This window comes from Mangifera indica, chromosome 8, assembly GCF_011075055.1.
Source record: "Mangifera indica cultivar Alphonso chromosome 8, CATAS_Mindica_2.1, whole genome shotgun sequence".
NCBI classification, from domain to species: Eukaryota; Viridiplantae; Streptophyta; class Magnoliopsida; order Sapindales; family Anacardiaceae; genus Mangifera; species Mangifera indica.
The window spans coordinates 6,418,995-6,435,621 of NC_058144.1; the positions used below are offsets into that span (position 1 = coordinate 6,418,995).

At 35.8% G+C, this 16,627-nt stretch overlaps 5 protein-coding genes across 8 annotated transcripts; 3 read left to right on the forward strand and 2 right to left on the reverse strand.

Annotated features, from left to right (window-relative positions):
• Window positions 1–240: 240 nt before the first annotated feature.
• Window positions 241–1,403, forward strand: LOC123224512 (glucan endo-1,3-beta-glucosidase 4-like). The gene is made up of 3 exons (XM_044648199.1): window positions 241–463; window positions 591–836; window positions 1,173–1,403. Exons 1-3 carry the CDS (start codon window positions 397–399, stop codon window positions 1,205–1,207), a joined length of 348 nt encoding a protein of 115 aa, XP_044504134.1. The 5' UTR covers window positions 241–396; the 3' UTR covers window positions 1,208–1,403.
• A 1,576-nt stretch (window positions 1,404–2,979) lies between these two features.
• On the forward strand, window positions 2,980–4,173 carry LOC123222710 (glucan endo-1,3-beta-glucosidase 1-like). The gene is made up of 3 exons (XM_044645630.1): window positions 2,980–3,146; window positions 3,280–3,531; window positions 3,954–4,173. The coding sequence occupies exons 1-3, from the start codon at window positions 3,080–3,082 to the stop codon at window positions 3,986–3,988; spliced, it is 354 nt and encodes a 117-aa protein (XP_044501565.1). The 5' UTR covers window positions 2,980–3,079; the 3' UTR covers window positions 3,989–4,173.
• Window positions 4,171–6,522, reverse strand: LOC123222711 (transmembrane protein 256 homolog). The gene is made up of 5 exons (XM_044645631.1): window positions 6,382–6,522; window positions 6,238–6,308; window positions 6,047–6,127; window positions 5,578–5,621; window positions 4,171–4,580 (listed from the first exon to the last, which is right to left on the reverse strand). Exons 1-5 carry the CDS (start codon window positions 6,419–6,421, stop codon window positions 4,481–4,483), a joined length of 336 nt encoding a protein of 111 aa, XP_044501566.1. The 5' UTR covers window positions 6,422–6,522; the 3' UTR covers window positions 4,171–4,480.
• A 2,988-nt stretch (window positions 6,523–9,510) lies between these two features.
• On the forward strand, window positions 9,511–12,978 carry LOC123224063 (scarecrow-like transcription factor PAT1). 2 transcript variants are annotated; one of them, XM_044647572.1, is made up of 3 exons: window positions 9,511–9,699; window positions 9,978–10,052; window positions 11,127–12,978. In XM_044647572.1, the coding sequence occupies exon 3, from the start codon at window positions 11,256–11,258 to the stop codon at window positions 12,855–12,857; it is 1,602 nt and encodes a 533-aa protein (XP_044503507.1). In that variant the 5' UTR covers window positions 9,511–9,699; window positions 9,978–10,052; window positions 11,127–11,255; the 3' UTR covers window positions 12,858–12,978. The 2 variants fall into 2 exon arrangements, with proteins under 2 accessions (XP_044503507.1, XP_044503506.1); XM_044647571.1 differs by lacking the exon at window positions 9,511–9,699 and having other exon boundaries at window positions 9,717–10,052.
• A 75-nt stretch (window positions 12,979–13,053) lies between these two features.
• On the reverse strand, window positions 13,054–16,582 carry LOC123224065 (probable WRKY transcription factor 20). 3 transcript variants are annotated; one of them, XM_044647574.1, is made up of 6 exons: window positions 16,289–16,582; window positions 16,121–16,168; window positions 14,568–15,253; window positions 14,321–14,486; window positions 14,086–14,241; window positions 13,054–13,873 (listed from the first exon to the last, which is right to left on the reverse strand). In XM_044647574.1, exons 3-6 carry the CDS (start codon window positions 15,142–15,144, stop codon window positions 13,774–13,776), a joined length of 999 nt encoding a protein of 332 aa, XP_044503509.1. In that variant the 5' UTR covers window positions 15,145–15,253; window positions 16,121–16,168; window positions 16,289–16,582; the 3' UTR covers window positions 13,054–13,773. The 3 variants fall into 3 exon arrangements, with proteins under 3 accessions (XP_044503509.1, XP_044503511.1, XP_044503510.1); XM_044647576.1 differs by having other exon boundaries at window positions 14,568–15,018; window positions 16,289–16,581; XM_044647575.1 differs by lacking the exon at window positions 16,121–16,168.
• Between the last annotated feature and the right edge of the window lie 45 nt (window positions 16,583–16,627).

The window sequence follows — 16,627 nt, forward strand, 5'->3', positions numbered from 1 at the left end:
TAATTTAGGATATTTTTATGTGGAAAAAGAACCATTTTACTTTTTGTGTGAACGACTGTTAATTTTTCTGAACGAGTAATATTATGTGTAAATAAATTATATAAATTTATTTATACAGATTGAGATAGTAGCATCCAATTGGATGCTCTTAAAGTGGAAAAAATATATAAGTAATTACTTATGCCACTTCAGTTTATACAAAAAATTAATATATTTATATATATAGTTTTATTCTTTTCATAAATGAAATTGGGACTGTCACATGTTTTGACACAGCCACATGAAGCCCCATTCACCAAATGGCAACTTTAATAAGGCCTTGCAAATTGTGGCTAAGGCACTTCTCATTTAGCCATTCCAAAATCTCTCCTATCTCTCTATCCGTGAGAAGGAAGGATGTCAGCAATTTTGCTGAGGCTGATGCTTGCTCTGCCTTTTATGCTTCTAATTTCTCCTAAATCAGGTATATTAGCCAATATCCCATCATGAATTCTTACATTCAATTACACTACTTACAATTGCAATGAGACTTGAGTTCCATTCTTGTATGTATTGATGTTGTTTTGCATTCCCAATTGATTATATATTAGAGGAGCAGGTTAAGCAATGGTGCATTGCAGATGAGCAGTTTCCAGATGGTGTGTTGCAGGAATCCATGGATTGGGTTTGTGGGGCAGGTGGCGCAAATTGTACTAACATTCAAATGAATCAGCCTTGCTATTATCCAAATACCGTCAAAGATCATGCTTCCTATGCCTTCAACAGCTACTATCAGAAGAACAAAGGTGGAGCTTGCAACTTCAAAGGAGCTGCCATGATTACAGAGTTTGATCCCAGTAAGCACTTGTACTATGTTATTACTTTCTATTATTTTTGTTATGAATTGATCTTTTTTTTCTTTTGTTAACCCATAAACAAAGAATTTCTCATCTCTATCATGCAAAATAACAGAATTTGTCCATTCCATTTTCACGAGCCTGAAGAGTACAGGGCACGTAATTGGCTAACAACATTCTTGTTTAATATTTAATTGTTCAATTGCCCAGTAGAAAAGGAACGTGATGGGTAACCTCCCTAGGAGAAAAATAAGCAACAGATTGGAGACAGAGCCTGCCACTAATCAAGTTCCTTCAACTTCAATCCTCTTAATAACTCTGAAATTTTGGTTGCAGGTTATAATTCTTGCCATTACGAGTACACTCCCTGATTCATCAGCAACGAGTTTTGTCTCAGTTTCACTGTCGATTTAGAATAATATTTGCAATATCTGAGACAAATAAGAAAAAATAAAAACCTAGATAAGTTTTATATTAAATAACTTCTTGTGCTTCCCCAAAACTACTGTAGGCACGAGCTTCATTATTTCAAAATGCAAAAATTTCTTCTTTTACAAGAAGTGTTCACAACTTATTGGGATTGCATATAAACCAAAAATGAAATTACAGAATAAGGTTTTAAGATCTGCATACAACGGCAGGGCATTAAGTTACACACGATGGCGCTGTTAACACAAAACTGTATAGAAATCTACATTCTGAAGCATAAGCCAAAGGCTTGGCATACATGAGAAGAGATTCCTTCAGATAATGTTGTAGTCTGACACATATAAACAAATGAAGATAACGGTGAAATTCTTATAAAAGCAAGCTTGCCCAAGCAGCAATAAATGCAAAGCCACCAAAGGGTGCGAGTGTAGAGTACTTCCTGTCCTCGAGTAAAGCCACAGTATAGCACCTAAATAATTCCAGAATGATTTTTTTTCAACTTTCAGGAACTCAATCATAAAAATGAAGCATAAACATGTGAGAAGCAAAAATTGTTTATCGAAGTGAAGTGTCAAGCAACCATTTTTGTAATTACGTTAAGGTTAACTAACTTCATATATGGGGAATTATGACCGAGAAACAAGAAAAGATGAACAGGGAAAATTGCTCAGATACCAGTAAGCGAGAGAAGGATCAAAATGGAAAAAATAGGTTCTAAATGCATTCAGAACCTCCTTTTCTTTATTTTTAGTTAAGATGGTTTGGTGTTTCTTGTCTGAGAGAGAGGGGGGAATACTATAGACTGATATCTCTATATCCAATCAGAATGATCACTAAAAAATATCCAGCCACCTTAACAAGCTCTATTCAATGCATCCAAGGACTGTGACTAAGTTAATAACCTTGTCATCTGCTTCTCCATAACAAAATACTCAGAGAAGTTGGTCCTCACCCTCTTCCAAGTATGCCTTGTAGAAGAGTAAACGGGAGTCCAATCTTAGCTGAGCACGAGTATTGACATCATTACTGCATTTCATAGACAATTTAAAAGATAAATAATAAAATAGGACATCATAATTATGCACAATTAATCAATAGACTAAACAAATCATTCCATTATTTCCCAAGCTTGGTAAAAACTTCCATCTTTGCTGACAGAAGGCATTTTCACCAGATTGCAGTATAGATATGTGAATGAAAAGGGTAATTCTGTTACTGTTGATTGTATGTAAAGAAAGTTCAGATTGTTAAGAATCCTGTGTCACTGTTGTATACGTGCTTTTATATTCTAGAATGATTATATAAACCCATTGTAGCATATATTTGGATACAGATCGCAGACATTATTTTTGCTTGAATATCTATTTAAAATGATAATATTATGAAGACTAGGTAGATGGGGTGGTAAAAGTTCCAAAACTAGAACGTCAAATTCAAAATTTGATGTAGCCCAAGCTAGAATGACTGGCAGTGATCCCCCTCTGGCAGCCGCCGGAAATTTTTGTTTTTGTCTTTGGTTTTCTCTTTATGTGTAGTCTTTGTTTTTTATTTATTCTGAGTTGTTTTTTATTAATAGAAGAGGATAAGTTTATGTGGGAGAAGACCTATTCTGCCCTCTGGGAGACCGTTTGTTAATTTTTCTGAAACGAAATCCGAAGTGTCACATGTTTGGACATAGCCAGCCCAAATGGAGCCCCATTCACCAAATGGCAACATTAGTATGACCGTACTACTTGCTGTGGTTAAGACACTTCTCATTAGATAGATTGTTTAGCCATTCCAAAATCTCTCCTCTCTCTCTATCCTTAGGAAGGATGCCAACAATTTTGCTGAGGCTGATGCTTTCTCTGCTTCTTATGCTTCTAATTTCTCCTAAATCAGGTAAATTAACCATTATCCCATCATGAACTTTTACATTCAATGACGTTACTTACCATGCAATGAGATTGAGTTCCATTCTTGTTGTATTGATGTTCTTTGCATTCCCAATTGATTTAATGCGTGAATACAATAGAGGGGCAGGATGAGCAATGGTGCATTGCAGATGAGCAGACTCCTGATAGTGTATTGCAGGAGGCCATGGATTGGGCTTGTGGGGCAGGTGGCTCAAATTGTAGTAACATTCAAGTGAATCAGCCTTGCTATTATCCAAATACCGTCAGAGATCATGCTTCCTATGCCTTCAACAGCTACTTTCAGAAGTACAAACACAAAGGTGGATCTTGCTACTTCAAAGGAGCTGCCATGATTACAGAGCTTGATCCCGGTAAGCACTTGTATTATTTTATTGATTTTTTTTTTAAACCCATAAACAATGAATTTCTCATCTTTATCATGCATAGTAACAAATTTTTTTGTCCATTCCATTTCCATGAGCATGAAGAGTAAAGGGCATGTGATTGGCTAAGAACATTTTTGTTTAATATTTTATTGTTTAATTGTCCGGTAGAAAAAGTGATGAGCGACTTTCCTTTCATCACGGAGAAAAAAAAGGAACTAAACAAATAGGAGACATCAATCCATGTGGGAGCCTGCCAGAAATCTTGTTTTAATTTTTACAATTTTCTTTTGGCTTGAAAATAATCATAATCTTATTTTGCACATCAATCAACCATTTGAATTACAATTCCCATCAATCATGTTCCTTCAACTTCAATCCTCTTGATAACTCTAAAATTTTGGTTGCAGGTTATGATTCTTGCCTCTATGAGTACACTCCCTGATTCATCAGCATTGAGTTTTGTTTCAGTGTTGAAATAGATTACTATTTGCAATATTGGAGACAAATAAGAAAAAATAAAAACCTAGACAAGTTTTTTGCAAAATTCAGGAGTCTAGGGAGGGAGAGGTTTGTTTGGTTTTGCATTTTTCTTTCAGTTTGTTATAATAGATAACTTTCTTGTGCTTCCCCAAAACTACTGTAGGCATGAGCTTCATTATTTCAAAATGCATAAATTTTTTCTTGTACAAGAATTGTATTAAATTCACAAATTATTGGGATTACATATAAACTGAAAATGAAATTGCAGAACAAGATTCCAAGATCCGCAAACAACAGCAGGGCATTAAGTTACATACAATGGCGCTGTTAACACTTCTGTATTAAAATCCACAGTCTTACTTATAAACCAAAGGCTTGGCATATATCAGAAGAGATTCCTTCAGATAATGTTCTAGTCCGATGCATAAGATAAATGAAGGTAACGGTGAAATCCTTAGAAAAGCAAGCTTGCCCAAGCAGCAATAAATGCAAAGCCACCAAAAGGTGCGAGTGTAGAGTACTTACGGTCCTCAAGTAAAGCCACAGTATAGCACCTAAAACATTCCAGAATCATTTTTTTCAACTTTCAGGAACTCAGTCATAAAGTTAAGCATAAACATGTGAGAAGCGAACTTATTTACTCAAAGTAGATTGTCAAGCAACCAATTTGTAATTACGTAAAGGTATGGTACCTTCATATGGGGAATTATGACTGAGAAACAAGAAAAGATTATTTATCATGGAGAAAGATCAAGATGGAAAAAATAGGTTCTAGCTGCATTAGGGACCCTCTTTTCTTCATTTTTAGCAAAGGTGGTTTGGTGTTTCCAGTCTAGAGAGAGAGAGAGAGAGAGAGAGGAATACTATAGACTGATAATCTCTATATTGATCATTCCAAAATTTCCAGCCACCTTAACAAGCTCTACTAAATGCATCCAAGGACTGTGACTAAGTTAAAAACCTTTCCATCTGTTTCTCCATATCAAAATACTCAGAGAAGTTGGTCCTCACCCTCTTCCAGTAGAGCCCCCTCCTAACTAAGCAATCATTACCAAATTTCAAAGACAATTTAATAGATAAATAATAAAATCAATATACTAAACAAATCAGTCCATTATTCCCCTAGCTTGGTATATATATATATATATGAAAACGCCTAAAAACTCTTAGAAATATACATAAAGTAGCCAATGATGGTCTGCAGTCCAACGTATAACCAATTAAACTTTAAAGAATGTGTCAGTATGTCATAAAACTAACGGAAATGTAAGCGCTTATCACTTCAACCTATCTTTATTCAGACACTCCACCAGCCACTATTAAGAAATTCTGCTATATATTGTCTAAAACCTATGAATATAATTTGTATGCTAAACAAACATGGACAGTAACATAGTAACAGAATAAAACCTTCATAAATGTAAATTCAAAGCACCAAACTCACTTTCAACAAACTTTCGGATTCAAGAGAACCATCAATGAAGTATGAAATTCATATAAGTCCCAAAATCCATCAAATATGTCAAACAAAAAAGCATATATCTCACTTACGTCCCAGAGAAAGCAATAATTCCAGTGGTCAAGAGGCCTCCAAACTGGCACAGAGGAAAAGCCAAAAATCAAACACAGTTTGTTAGTGTTTTTGCCACCCATAAAACTATGTGCACAAACAATGACACGTCACTATGTAATTAGAAAAAATATCAAAGAAGCTAAGATAAAAAGCACAAATTACAAAAAATTTATATACCAAATTTTAGGACGGAAACATCAAAGAAGCTAGAATCTGGCATAGGTATCTTGCTCTCACTTGAGACTATTTATGCGTCATTGGTAACTTTCACTAAACAATTATCAGAGATTCACCTTAACAAATAGTTTGCATTATACAACAACCTAATTACTTGTAGTAAGCTTTGTAGGCCTACACAAATTCATGAATAAAATTATTCCATCAAATACTGACATGTTCAATTTATTCAAGGGACACAGCATAAAATTCGTCAATGTAAACACTTACAATGTTAGGATGTTTAGTGATTGGCGCAGCAAGAATAGCAGCCGTGTGAACCAAATGATACAGAGAAGCCGTTTGCCAAACCTACAGTTGTAATCAATTGCAACAGAAAAAAAAAAGTCATCAAATCGAGTTCAAATTAAAATAAATAGTACAAAAATACTTGAAATGAACTGAAATGCAGAAAAAAATACCTCTTTGTAAGTGGGGTTTTTGGGCTTGAAGACATGAGCGCCGTAAGTGCCTAACCCAAGTGCTGCTACACCTGTTTTCCCACATATAAAAATCTGGGTATTAACTAATCAATTTACTTAAGCGAGATAAATTAAATTTAATACCTGATACAGCAGCGATTTTGTGCCAGAGTTTAGGATCCATTCTGCTTATTTTCTCTCCCGGATTTCCCCAGTTTCAGTCTTGGTCAACCTATGTCATGAATGATAAATTTACAAAGTGGATGAAACGACATCGTTTAGAAAATGTGTTAAACTAAAGCACTTAAATTTTAGGGCCGAGCCTTCAAAAGCAACTATAGGTCTAGAAGGCGTCAGCCCACTCTGTTGGACTTTACGATCGCGCTTAAAATAACGGGACTTGTGAATCGAGAAGTTATGGTCTAAATCCACTTGATACTGAAGACTTGAAATTCTATCGTCCACCGAGCTTTTTTTCTCATAAAATTTGTCAATGGTCTCAGTGCCCAGGTGTAGCCCTTGAAAAAGTAAGTATAATCCTTGATTAATTTATGAAGAAAGTTGAGACTATGACAGCTGGGTGATGAGATTGAGAAGGTTTAATTTTTCCTAGAGAGACAACCAATCACAGGTAATCAAAGGCTTAACATGATGCTTTATGTTCACAGTCAACCTGAGGACTAGTCCATATGTACCCCGAAAGATAGCGTAGTTTTATAAATAAAAGAATATAAATTTAAATTCTTTTATAAAATATAAATTTTTAATTTATTTAATACAATAGTTTATTTATGAGACTTTAAACTTTTTTACTATAGTTGGTTTCAATCCAAAGAGACAGTCTAATCCAATTTGGATGAGATTTTTCAACACTAAAAAAAATATTTATTTTATATATATATATATACACACACATGCACACGCATACACACACACCTGAAAACTTTAATAGTCTAATTTTAATTTCCATGTGACAGGGAGACATAAGATTCAAAGCAGACATGCTAACATGATATCCTGTACATAAGCGTGCCGAAGAAACCATTAAAGTAGTACTCTCCTCTACCCACCATCACTCTCTACCTTCAAGAAAGATGAATAATATAGCTAAGACGATTTCCCCTTTTTTGACTAAAACAAACTTATAAAATGAGAGGGCATTTTAAAACGGCATTTCATTTTTAAGCCTGTATGATATTCTCATGTTTATCTCTCTTTTTTCACTGAAATAGTGATACAAGCACACTATTATAATTGCTGGGTTATTAAAAGGAAATACAGGTGTATCGACATTTAACTTGAGGAACATGCTAATGATTTGACGTGGCTCACGGGCCAACACAATTTTCTTAGGAAATGATTTGGAAAGCAAACGTGCATTTCCTCTAGAAAGCCATGAAGACGAAGAGATGAAGAAGATACAGGTGTTACAGAGGGGACCCATTTGAGATAAAAAAAATGAAGAAAAAGTGCAAATGAGAACAGGTAGTTTGGACCCAGTTGAGGGGTTACAAAGTGAAATTTATGACAGAGGATGTAGATGCAAAGGTAGAAAAAGCTAACAGAGACAATAATATCTTCTACTCTTATTCCCCCTCTCACGCTCCAAGTGCCCCATCAGATTTCATGGCATCCAAAGAAAGATATTGGGAGTTAATGTCATTATATACAACAATAACTAGATTTTAAATGAGGAGCTTACATGTTATTAAGCATATTATATATCCCAAGCGTGCCAAATTTTAATTAATGCTGTTTCTTGCACTTCTATCTCCTACTTGAGTATGATTGATTGTGAGGTTGTCGGTTCTCTTCCCTTGGCACTAAGCTTTTTGTAGCAGTGATTGTGACTTTTTAAGTTGTCTCATTTGATAAACATAGCCACACATATGGCACAAAAACAGGCTAAAAGAGTTATAAATGGTGGTGATTTGATTCAAATATTATATATTATATGCCATGTGTAATTCTATAGGACAAATTTTGATGTCAAATTAACTTAAACTTAAAGTTAAATCAATTCGAAGGAGGCCCATTTAAGCAAAGAAATATGACAAGCATAATATGCCAAATTAGGGTATCAAAAAAGAGTATTTGAAGATAAGTGGGTGGGCCATTCGAAAGACACAAAGAAGAAACAAAATTCTTTTTTAAGCTTGGGATTGAAATAAAAATTCGATTCCAAAGCATGTTGGGAAGAGAATCACTAGGAGGCTTTCATCATCATTTTTATTACAATTATAAGTAAGTGGATGTCTTAATCTTCCCTTAATGGAGCTAGAATTACATTTTTTTTTTTCCCTAAGTTTACAAATATGGTAATACTATAATACTAATTTTGGGTAAATCTCTTTTAGGACATTATCTATTTGATGACATATTTTTACTGGAATTTTATCGAAGGTATTGGTTTTTATTCAATGTAATGCCCTTGATAAACATGATTAATAATAGTATAATTATATAATTACGATGATGATGATGATATTATGATGAAAGAGTTGAAAGGAATAAGATTTGATTTGATTAGATTTAGGTTCTAAAGAAGCTCAAACAGGTGCATGTTAGCTGAAGTGGAAGGCACTAGTTCCCACGTCAGTTAATGCCTTTCACGTGGGCCCTACACAAACTAAGATCCCACATCTTTTTTTCTTTCCAAAATTACCCCTCTCTTTTTATGTTGAGTTGCCTCCTCAATCTCCTTGCTTTGTTCAAATTAGTAATAGAGGAAATTTAATGTAAATATAAGATATGTTAACAATTATGATAAAACAAATCTCTCATCCGAGTGTCGTTTGGATGGATCGTTTTTCCGACCCTTCAGCCATCTTCATTGGTGTCTCCCTATCAGTCAAAAACAGAAAGTTGGGTAAAAATGGTCCCTATCAAATAATTTTTAGTTAAATAATAATTTTACTTTTAACTATACTAGAAAATTTTAACAGAAAAGTGAATGTTTGAGTTTTTGAATATTTATAATACTAAGTTTTTAACACTATAATATTGTTTGCAATGCATACGTACGGGTACGACTATTCATTCTTATATAATAGAATTCTACTTAGTGCAAAAGATGCAAATAAACATTCAAAGAACAAAAAAAATAAGATTAGATTATCTTTTCCACTAATATAATGAACTTCACTTGAGCTTCAAACCAACTCAACTTTTTTCCTCTAATTAACAAGCAAACTTTGGTCCACAATGGCTTGTATTATTAGTGAGAAACAATAAAAAGTGCCAATCTACTAATATTACACTAGTTGTTGTTAGTTGTGGATCCATTTCACCACTTGTACTCCCAAAGCTCAATTACTAGATTAAACAAATCTTAATAATGTGGTCGAGGACAAAATAATATCAAATTGATAAATTCAAGGTTGAAGATGAAGAATTGATTTGAGTTGAGTGATTGTTAGTGGCAGGCAGCAGTGTAGTTTCAAACTAAATACAGGGCTTTTGGTGAGAAGTAATTTTGTAGTACTTATATGTGGGCTTATTGGAGAATAGCGATCACTTTCTATGTCTGTGCTTTCTTTCTTTCTTTAAACAAAAGGCTTTTAGTTTCTTCAAGTGAAGTACCGATATTGAGATTCCTTGAAACAAAGTAAATGGCTTGATATCTAAAGGGATATTATTCTTTACTCATGTATAAATTTGCTGTTCTTGTTGTCTTTCTTCTCATATTCTTTGCTCTTTCTTCAAACTGTTGGCGTGATAATAATCTGTTACTTTCCCAGCGAAATATGAGTTCAAGTTTCAGGTTTTACAGATGACAGAGTATAGCAAGTGGGATGATGCTGAATCACTGAAAGGTTCGTTTTTTCGGTTTTTTTTTCCATCTTTTCGAGAAAGACTGAGTTTTGGTTTGAAATGGCTTGTGGCTTTCATTTGTAATGTCAGTGTTCCTCCTTTTTGCTTGAACTTGATATGTGATGTTCACTCCGAGATATCAAATGGTTACAGTTTTTCTTTGCTTGTTAACTGGGATTTTTTATGCTGGTTTGGTGAAACGGGAATGGCCTTTCTATTAGTTTTGGGAATCACCTTCGTCATCCCGCGCCCTGTTTTTTTTTTTTTTCTAATTGCTTGTTAAAATTGTTCCTCATGAATTAGACGTTGCCTGTCGAATCTCAGTGGGAGCAAGAATCATCAAGAAATAGGCTATAATTAGGCTTTTGGTTGGCCCGGTGTCCGGTTCAAATTGCATATATATTATGAGTTTTCTCCCTTTCCGTATAACACGCCACTCACTTTCTGGCAGTTAGAACTAAAATAATGTGACATATGAGAAAGGTAGATTTATGGTGAATTACAGAAGAAACGAGAGTGCTGCTTTACTTTGATCAAAGTCGGAAATTTTCTGCATATACAAGCCTCTGTGTGTGTATGTGTGTAATCACTTGCATATTATGAGAAGAATGTATTTGTGATTTCTGGAGGATGAGATAAGTTAATGATCTATTAAGGAAAATTAGAGGGATAATAAGTGATAAAGATAGTTCAAATGTGGATGCAAGGACCTGGGATTTCTCTCTGTTTCTCTGGGTTTCAGATCCATATGCCTTGCTATAGATTTACAGAAGAGGAGGTGTTTGATTTGCGATTTTAAACTTCAAGACTGCAAAAGCAGTGCAATATGTGATACATTTAAAAAACTGTTTGTTTTCTTATGCATCTTTAGTTTTCCTCTTACCAGTAATTAATTATGTTAAAGTTCTTTTTCTGGTTTTCTTCTGTGTTTTCAAAATGGCTTTTCCCCTTTTCAAAGGCAACCACTTCCTGAAAAACGCTGAGAGAGGTCTTACGGCTGAATAACAAACATAAACCCTAAACCCTAAACCAATCTTCACTGTCCAATTGCACTGATACAGAATCTCTTTTTGCAGAATTAATTGGCTGTGGTGTGATGTGGAAATTATTCAGAACTTATACAAAGGATAGGATGCTGTTTCATTGCAATTAAAGGGTCAGGTAGACTGGTTTTTAAAGCATCAGGGCAGCACAGAAATCAAAGCATGTCCAGTAAATCATACTACCAACAGGTCCAAGAGGTTGAGCCACGCTGCTTGCCTCAGTTTCAAACTTTAGACCACCAGCTCAGATATGGTGACAGCAGCAAAGGAATGCTCTTCTCCTCTCAGAATTCTTATGAACAATACTGCACCCTGGAATCATCTTCAGGGAATACAGTTTACACTATATATAACTCACCGTCAACTGTCACTTTCTCATCTAATGGAAGCCCAATGTCACAGCCAGAATTTCAGTCATGCCCCATTGATCTGCGCCATTCTCCTGACAATGCCTATGGCTCTCCTATGAGTGGATCATGCATAACAAACGATGCAAGTGATTTCATGCTGAAGCTGAGAGAACTGGAAACTGTAATGTTGGGACCAGATGTTGACAGCATTGATAGTAACTTTCAAAATGGCACCTATATGGACACACCGGAGATGGACAGCGTGGGACAAATACTGGGGGCTATATCGAGAGGGGACTTGAAACAGGTCCTCATTGCCTGTGCAAAAGCTGTGTCAGATAATGACTTGTTGATGGCACACTGGTTGATGGATGAATTACGTAAATTGGTGTCAGTTTCAGGTGAGCCAATCCAGAGGCTGGGAGCATATATGTTGGAGGGGCTTGTTGCCCGGCTGAACTCCACAGGGAGTTCAATCTATAAAGCTTTGAGATGCAAAGAACCAGCAAGTGCTGATCTTCTTTCCTACATGCATATTCTATATGAGGTTTGCCCCTACTTCAAATTTGGTTATATGTCTGCCAATGGAGCCATTGCGGAAGCTATGAAAGGTGAAGACCAAGTTCATATCATTGACTTTCAAATAGCTCAGGGTAGTCAATGGATCACTCTGATCCAGGCATTTTCAGCAAGGCCAGGTGGACCACCCTGCATACGCATTTCAGCTATTGATGATAACACATCTGCTTATGCACGTGGGGGAGGACTGACTATAGTGGGAAACAGGCTCTCTAGGCTTGCTGAAAAATTTAAGGTGCCATTCGAATTCCATGCTGTAAATGTTTCTGGTTACGATGTTCGGCTAGAGCATCTTGGGGTTCAACCTGGGGAAGCTGTGGCTGTAAATTTTGCATTCATGCTGCACCACATGCCTGATGAGAGTGTGACAACTGAGAATTATCGGGACCGGCTACTGATGCTAGTTAAGAAGCTGTCCCCAAAGGTGGTCACCCTTGTTGAGCAGGAATCTAATACAAATACTGCTGCCTTCTTCCCACGGTTCCTTGAGGCACTGAACTACTACACAGCTATGTTTGAATCAATAGATGTGACCCTCCCTAGGGATCACAAGGAGCGCATCAATGTTGAGCAGCACTGTCTAGCAAGGGATGTTGTCAACATAATTGCTTGTGAAGGACCTGAGAGGGTGGAACGACATGAACTTCTTGGAAAGTGGAGACAACGGTTGACAATGGCGGGGTTTCGGCCATATCCATTAAGCTCTGTGGTTAACTCCACGATTAAGACATTGCTAGAAAACTACTGTGATAGATACAGGCTTCAAGAGAAAGATGGGACTCTCTTTCTTGGTTGGATGAATAGAGATTTAATTGCATCTAGCGCATGGAATTGAAAACTAAAAACGATTTAACTTTTTGGAACCACTGCCCTTGTAGTTGCTAATGGCTTTCTTAAATATGTGCCTTAGCTGTGTACCCTGTACTTCTTAAAGTTGGCCATTTTCTTTCACACCATGCAATGCTTTGGAATAATTGTTTTAATGGTCATTCTATATGGAATTAAGACTTCAGATCAGGGGAAAAGAAAACGATCACAACACTGCTTTTAGCTATCAACTATTATTAAATAACTAACAATACGAAAATCTACATCTTTAAATTTATATTTATCTTACCCATTACGACAGTTTTACACACTGAATACTTTTCACCCAATCTTCCACAATTAAACACTCTAATAATTTATGTTAACGGGAATTATCATTTGGGTACATTATTAATTGAAAAACCAGCTTGGGTTCAGCTTCTGACAGGCTCTGGTTCTGGTTTTGGTGTTTGTTCCTTCTCACTAAATTTAACCTCAGGGCATGGTGTAACATGAACCACCGAATCATGGGAAGCAGTACCATTTTGTTCTGATTTAACCTCCAACTCATAATGTACAAGGTCATTCGCGGATGAACCTCCGTTATGTGAAGTAAGATGATTGACTCCATGTCCAACATGACTTTCTTCATTGGATTCTGACTTGCAATTCTCTTGCTTATCTGACTTGCTTTTAGAACCCAAACTAGATCCATCAACCATCTCCAAGCCACCATCAACGGTTACTACAGATTTTGTTCTTACATCGTTTAGTTGCTCATTTGAATTGCTCTGATCTAAACTAGAATCAACAGCCCCATCCACGCAGACAACTTCATGTTTTTCTAATTTTGTCTCAGATTCGCTGTCACAAGCTGTTGCTTGAACATTTGGGCCTACCATGCTATGAGTAACAGTTCTTGATGGTGGGGCATCATGGTTATGCTAACCCTCATAAGTAGTGATAACCATTTTTGGATTGTGTTTTGCCCTTTCTACATGTTTCTTCACCGGGCATCCAGAACTTGAACACCTGTAGTAATTCCTACAGAACATGACAATAGAGAGGAGAGAATAAGGGTAAAACCAAGTGATACTATGCGGAGTACCATATTATAATGTGAAAGCAGTTTTCTGCAGAAAGTATCAAGTCATATGCATCAATTGCTGCCTCCATGCATTGTAAGAGAGCACAAATCTACATAGAAATTATTGTTGCTACATATATAGAGCCTACAAACTAAAATAAAATATTACCTTGGATTTGGATTGCCTTTCACTAGTTTTTGTCCATATTTACGCCAGCGGAATCCATCATTCAAAATATCGACATCACTAAAAGTTTGAACAATACGTTGTTCACCAGTTGGTTTATCCACTAGAATTGGATTAGTATCAAGATTTTCCTTTTTCCTGTTAATAAGTTTTGAACCTTTTATTAAAAAAATCTACAGGCACAAGGGATATTCAAATAGTTAGAGAACTAACATACCTGCGCTTTGATTCCGTTCTATCATCATTATCAACCTCATCTTTTGTCTTGTTTGATTGCAAAAGTATACCTTTCAAATCATTGCTTGCTGGAACAACTACACGATGAGGATTTTTTGCAGGCTCAATCCACTGAGGTGTCTGGCCATGTGCTTCGGATGACTTGTCTTCAAATATGAGGTAACAAAATAAATTGAGCATTTAACGAAAGACTAAATTAGCTATTAATAATTAAGAGTGTATCTTACCTTTGGCAATGTTTGAAGAAGAATCATCTGCTCTCTCTTCAACAATGGTTACAACAAGTCCCACAGATTGTGGAAGGTTAGGAACCTTTGGATGATCATGCTGACCAAAGTAAATAGTGTCTGTAATCTTCCCATCATGGGTACAATCCAATTGCTTTTTAACTTGGCACTTCGGATGTGTACATTTGTAATAGCTTCGAATGAATTCATTTCCTCTAACGAATTTTTGTCCATACTTTCGCCAGTTATATCCATCCTCCGACACTTTCTCACGCATTATAGAAGGACTATTCCCTTCCACACCAGATTGTGATGAATGAGTAATCTCAATAGTATCTGACGCTTTCCCAGAATTGGTTCCTTCTTGATCTGATCTCAGTAAATGACTTGTACTAGAATTCAGTGATTCTTTCTTTGGTATGGCGGAGGGACTGCTACCATCTTGAACAGACTGCAAAGTATTAATTACACTCACAGGGATCAGTTGCAATGCATGATTTCCACTATCAGGGGTTTGTCCATGCGGCAATTTTTCATAGGCAAGTTTTTTAAGTGCACCCTCCCCTGGGGAAACCATGTCAACTTGTGGATTTGTATGTCAGTAAGAAAACAATTCAGATAGGCCCAAGTTGTTGCTCGCAAATTTACACTAAAAAAGCATAAACACAAGTTCTGCAGATTCGAATCTGTTAAAGAAAAACGCAGAAACAAAAAGTAAAAGATCCGTTGAGATCAATATTCATTCTTACTAAACCCAGCTACTCAAATTTAAGCTAACACTGGCTCAATGAACACAGTGCTTAACATTACTTCTAACACAAACCAGTGAAGCAAAATCAACCTAATACTGTACTCATTTATGGCTCATGTGAATAAAAACAAAGCTATTTAGCCAAGTAATATCAATAATAATGATAATTATATCATTCTGGATTAAATGTTTGAATCCCTGACAACTGGCACTGGGTCAGCCCAGGATTTTATAAAGTTGACAAAATTTCATTATTAGATTCATCAAACAAGATTATAATAAAGCAGCTGTAAAGAGTAATACGTGCAGTAAAGCTTAATTTAAGGCCAACAACATTGTCAAGAGACAAAATTTCAGTTATAATTTACTAAATTTGTCCATCAAATTAGTGCCTTTGCTTCACTCCAGTTTTCAAATGTCTCCCAATTAAATCAATTATTTGCCATGTGTTTGGAAGCCTTTCCAACAAAGAAATTTGAGTAAAAAAGCAGCACATCAAAGTATATGAAAGAATGAAATCCGTTCTTTCCTGATTTCCGAAAAGACTGATATCAACAACAATTATGAAACCCAACTCCAGTTTCAAAGCTCTTACCTAATGCTAGAAAATCCAAGGATTAAAATAATTCCATAAACACAAAAAAAAACCAACGCCCCATCCAGACTCCACACCGTTACAAAAAGGTTAAATCTTCAATTATCATAATAACAACATGAAATAAAGTGAAAAATCAATACAACGTTCAACAAAAATATTGTAAATCAAAAAGTCAAAACTTTGAGAATTCTAAAATTTGCTCACACTTTCTCAACAAACAAAGACTGCCTAGGCCAACTCAGTGCTCAAATTCTGCATAAATATCATCGAAAATAGTAAAATTAACCATATAATTCGATTAGGCATAATTGTATGCCAGCTAAAATTAATTAAAAAAATAATACAATACAAAAATATTATGTATACAAGTACCGGCTTTAGTTTCGAGTCGAAAGAAAGCAGCACAACCCTATCAAAGTTATGATTATGTGCTCCAATTACACGCATAAGCGTTGACTTATTGACTCTTATTCAACCGCAGATCTCGCCGGCTCGAGATTCAAGCGGCGAGTCAACGATAAAGAAGTTGTTTTTGTTTAGTTAAATGTAGTGAGGGGAAGAGAGGATTTGAAGTTAGAACGTCTAATCGGTAAAAAGTACTTGAAGAAGAAGAGAGTTTGCCATGGGGAGGAACAGTAGGAATCTATGGCTCCCTTGTTCTGTAAATTCTCCTTACTCTACATATGAGCCGTGTGTTTGTCTTTGGACCGT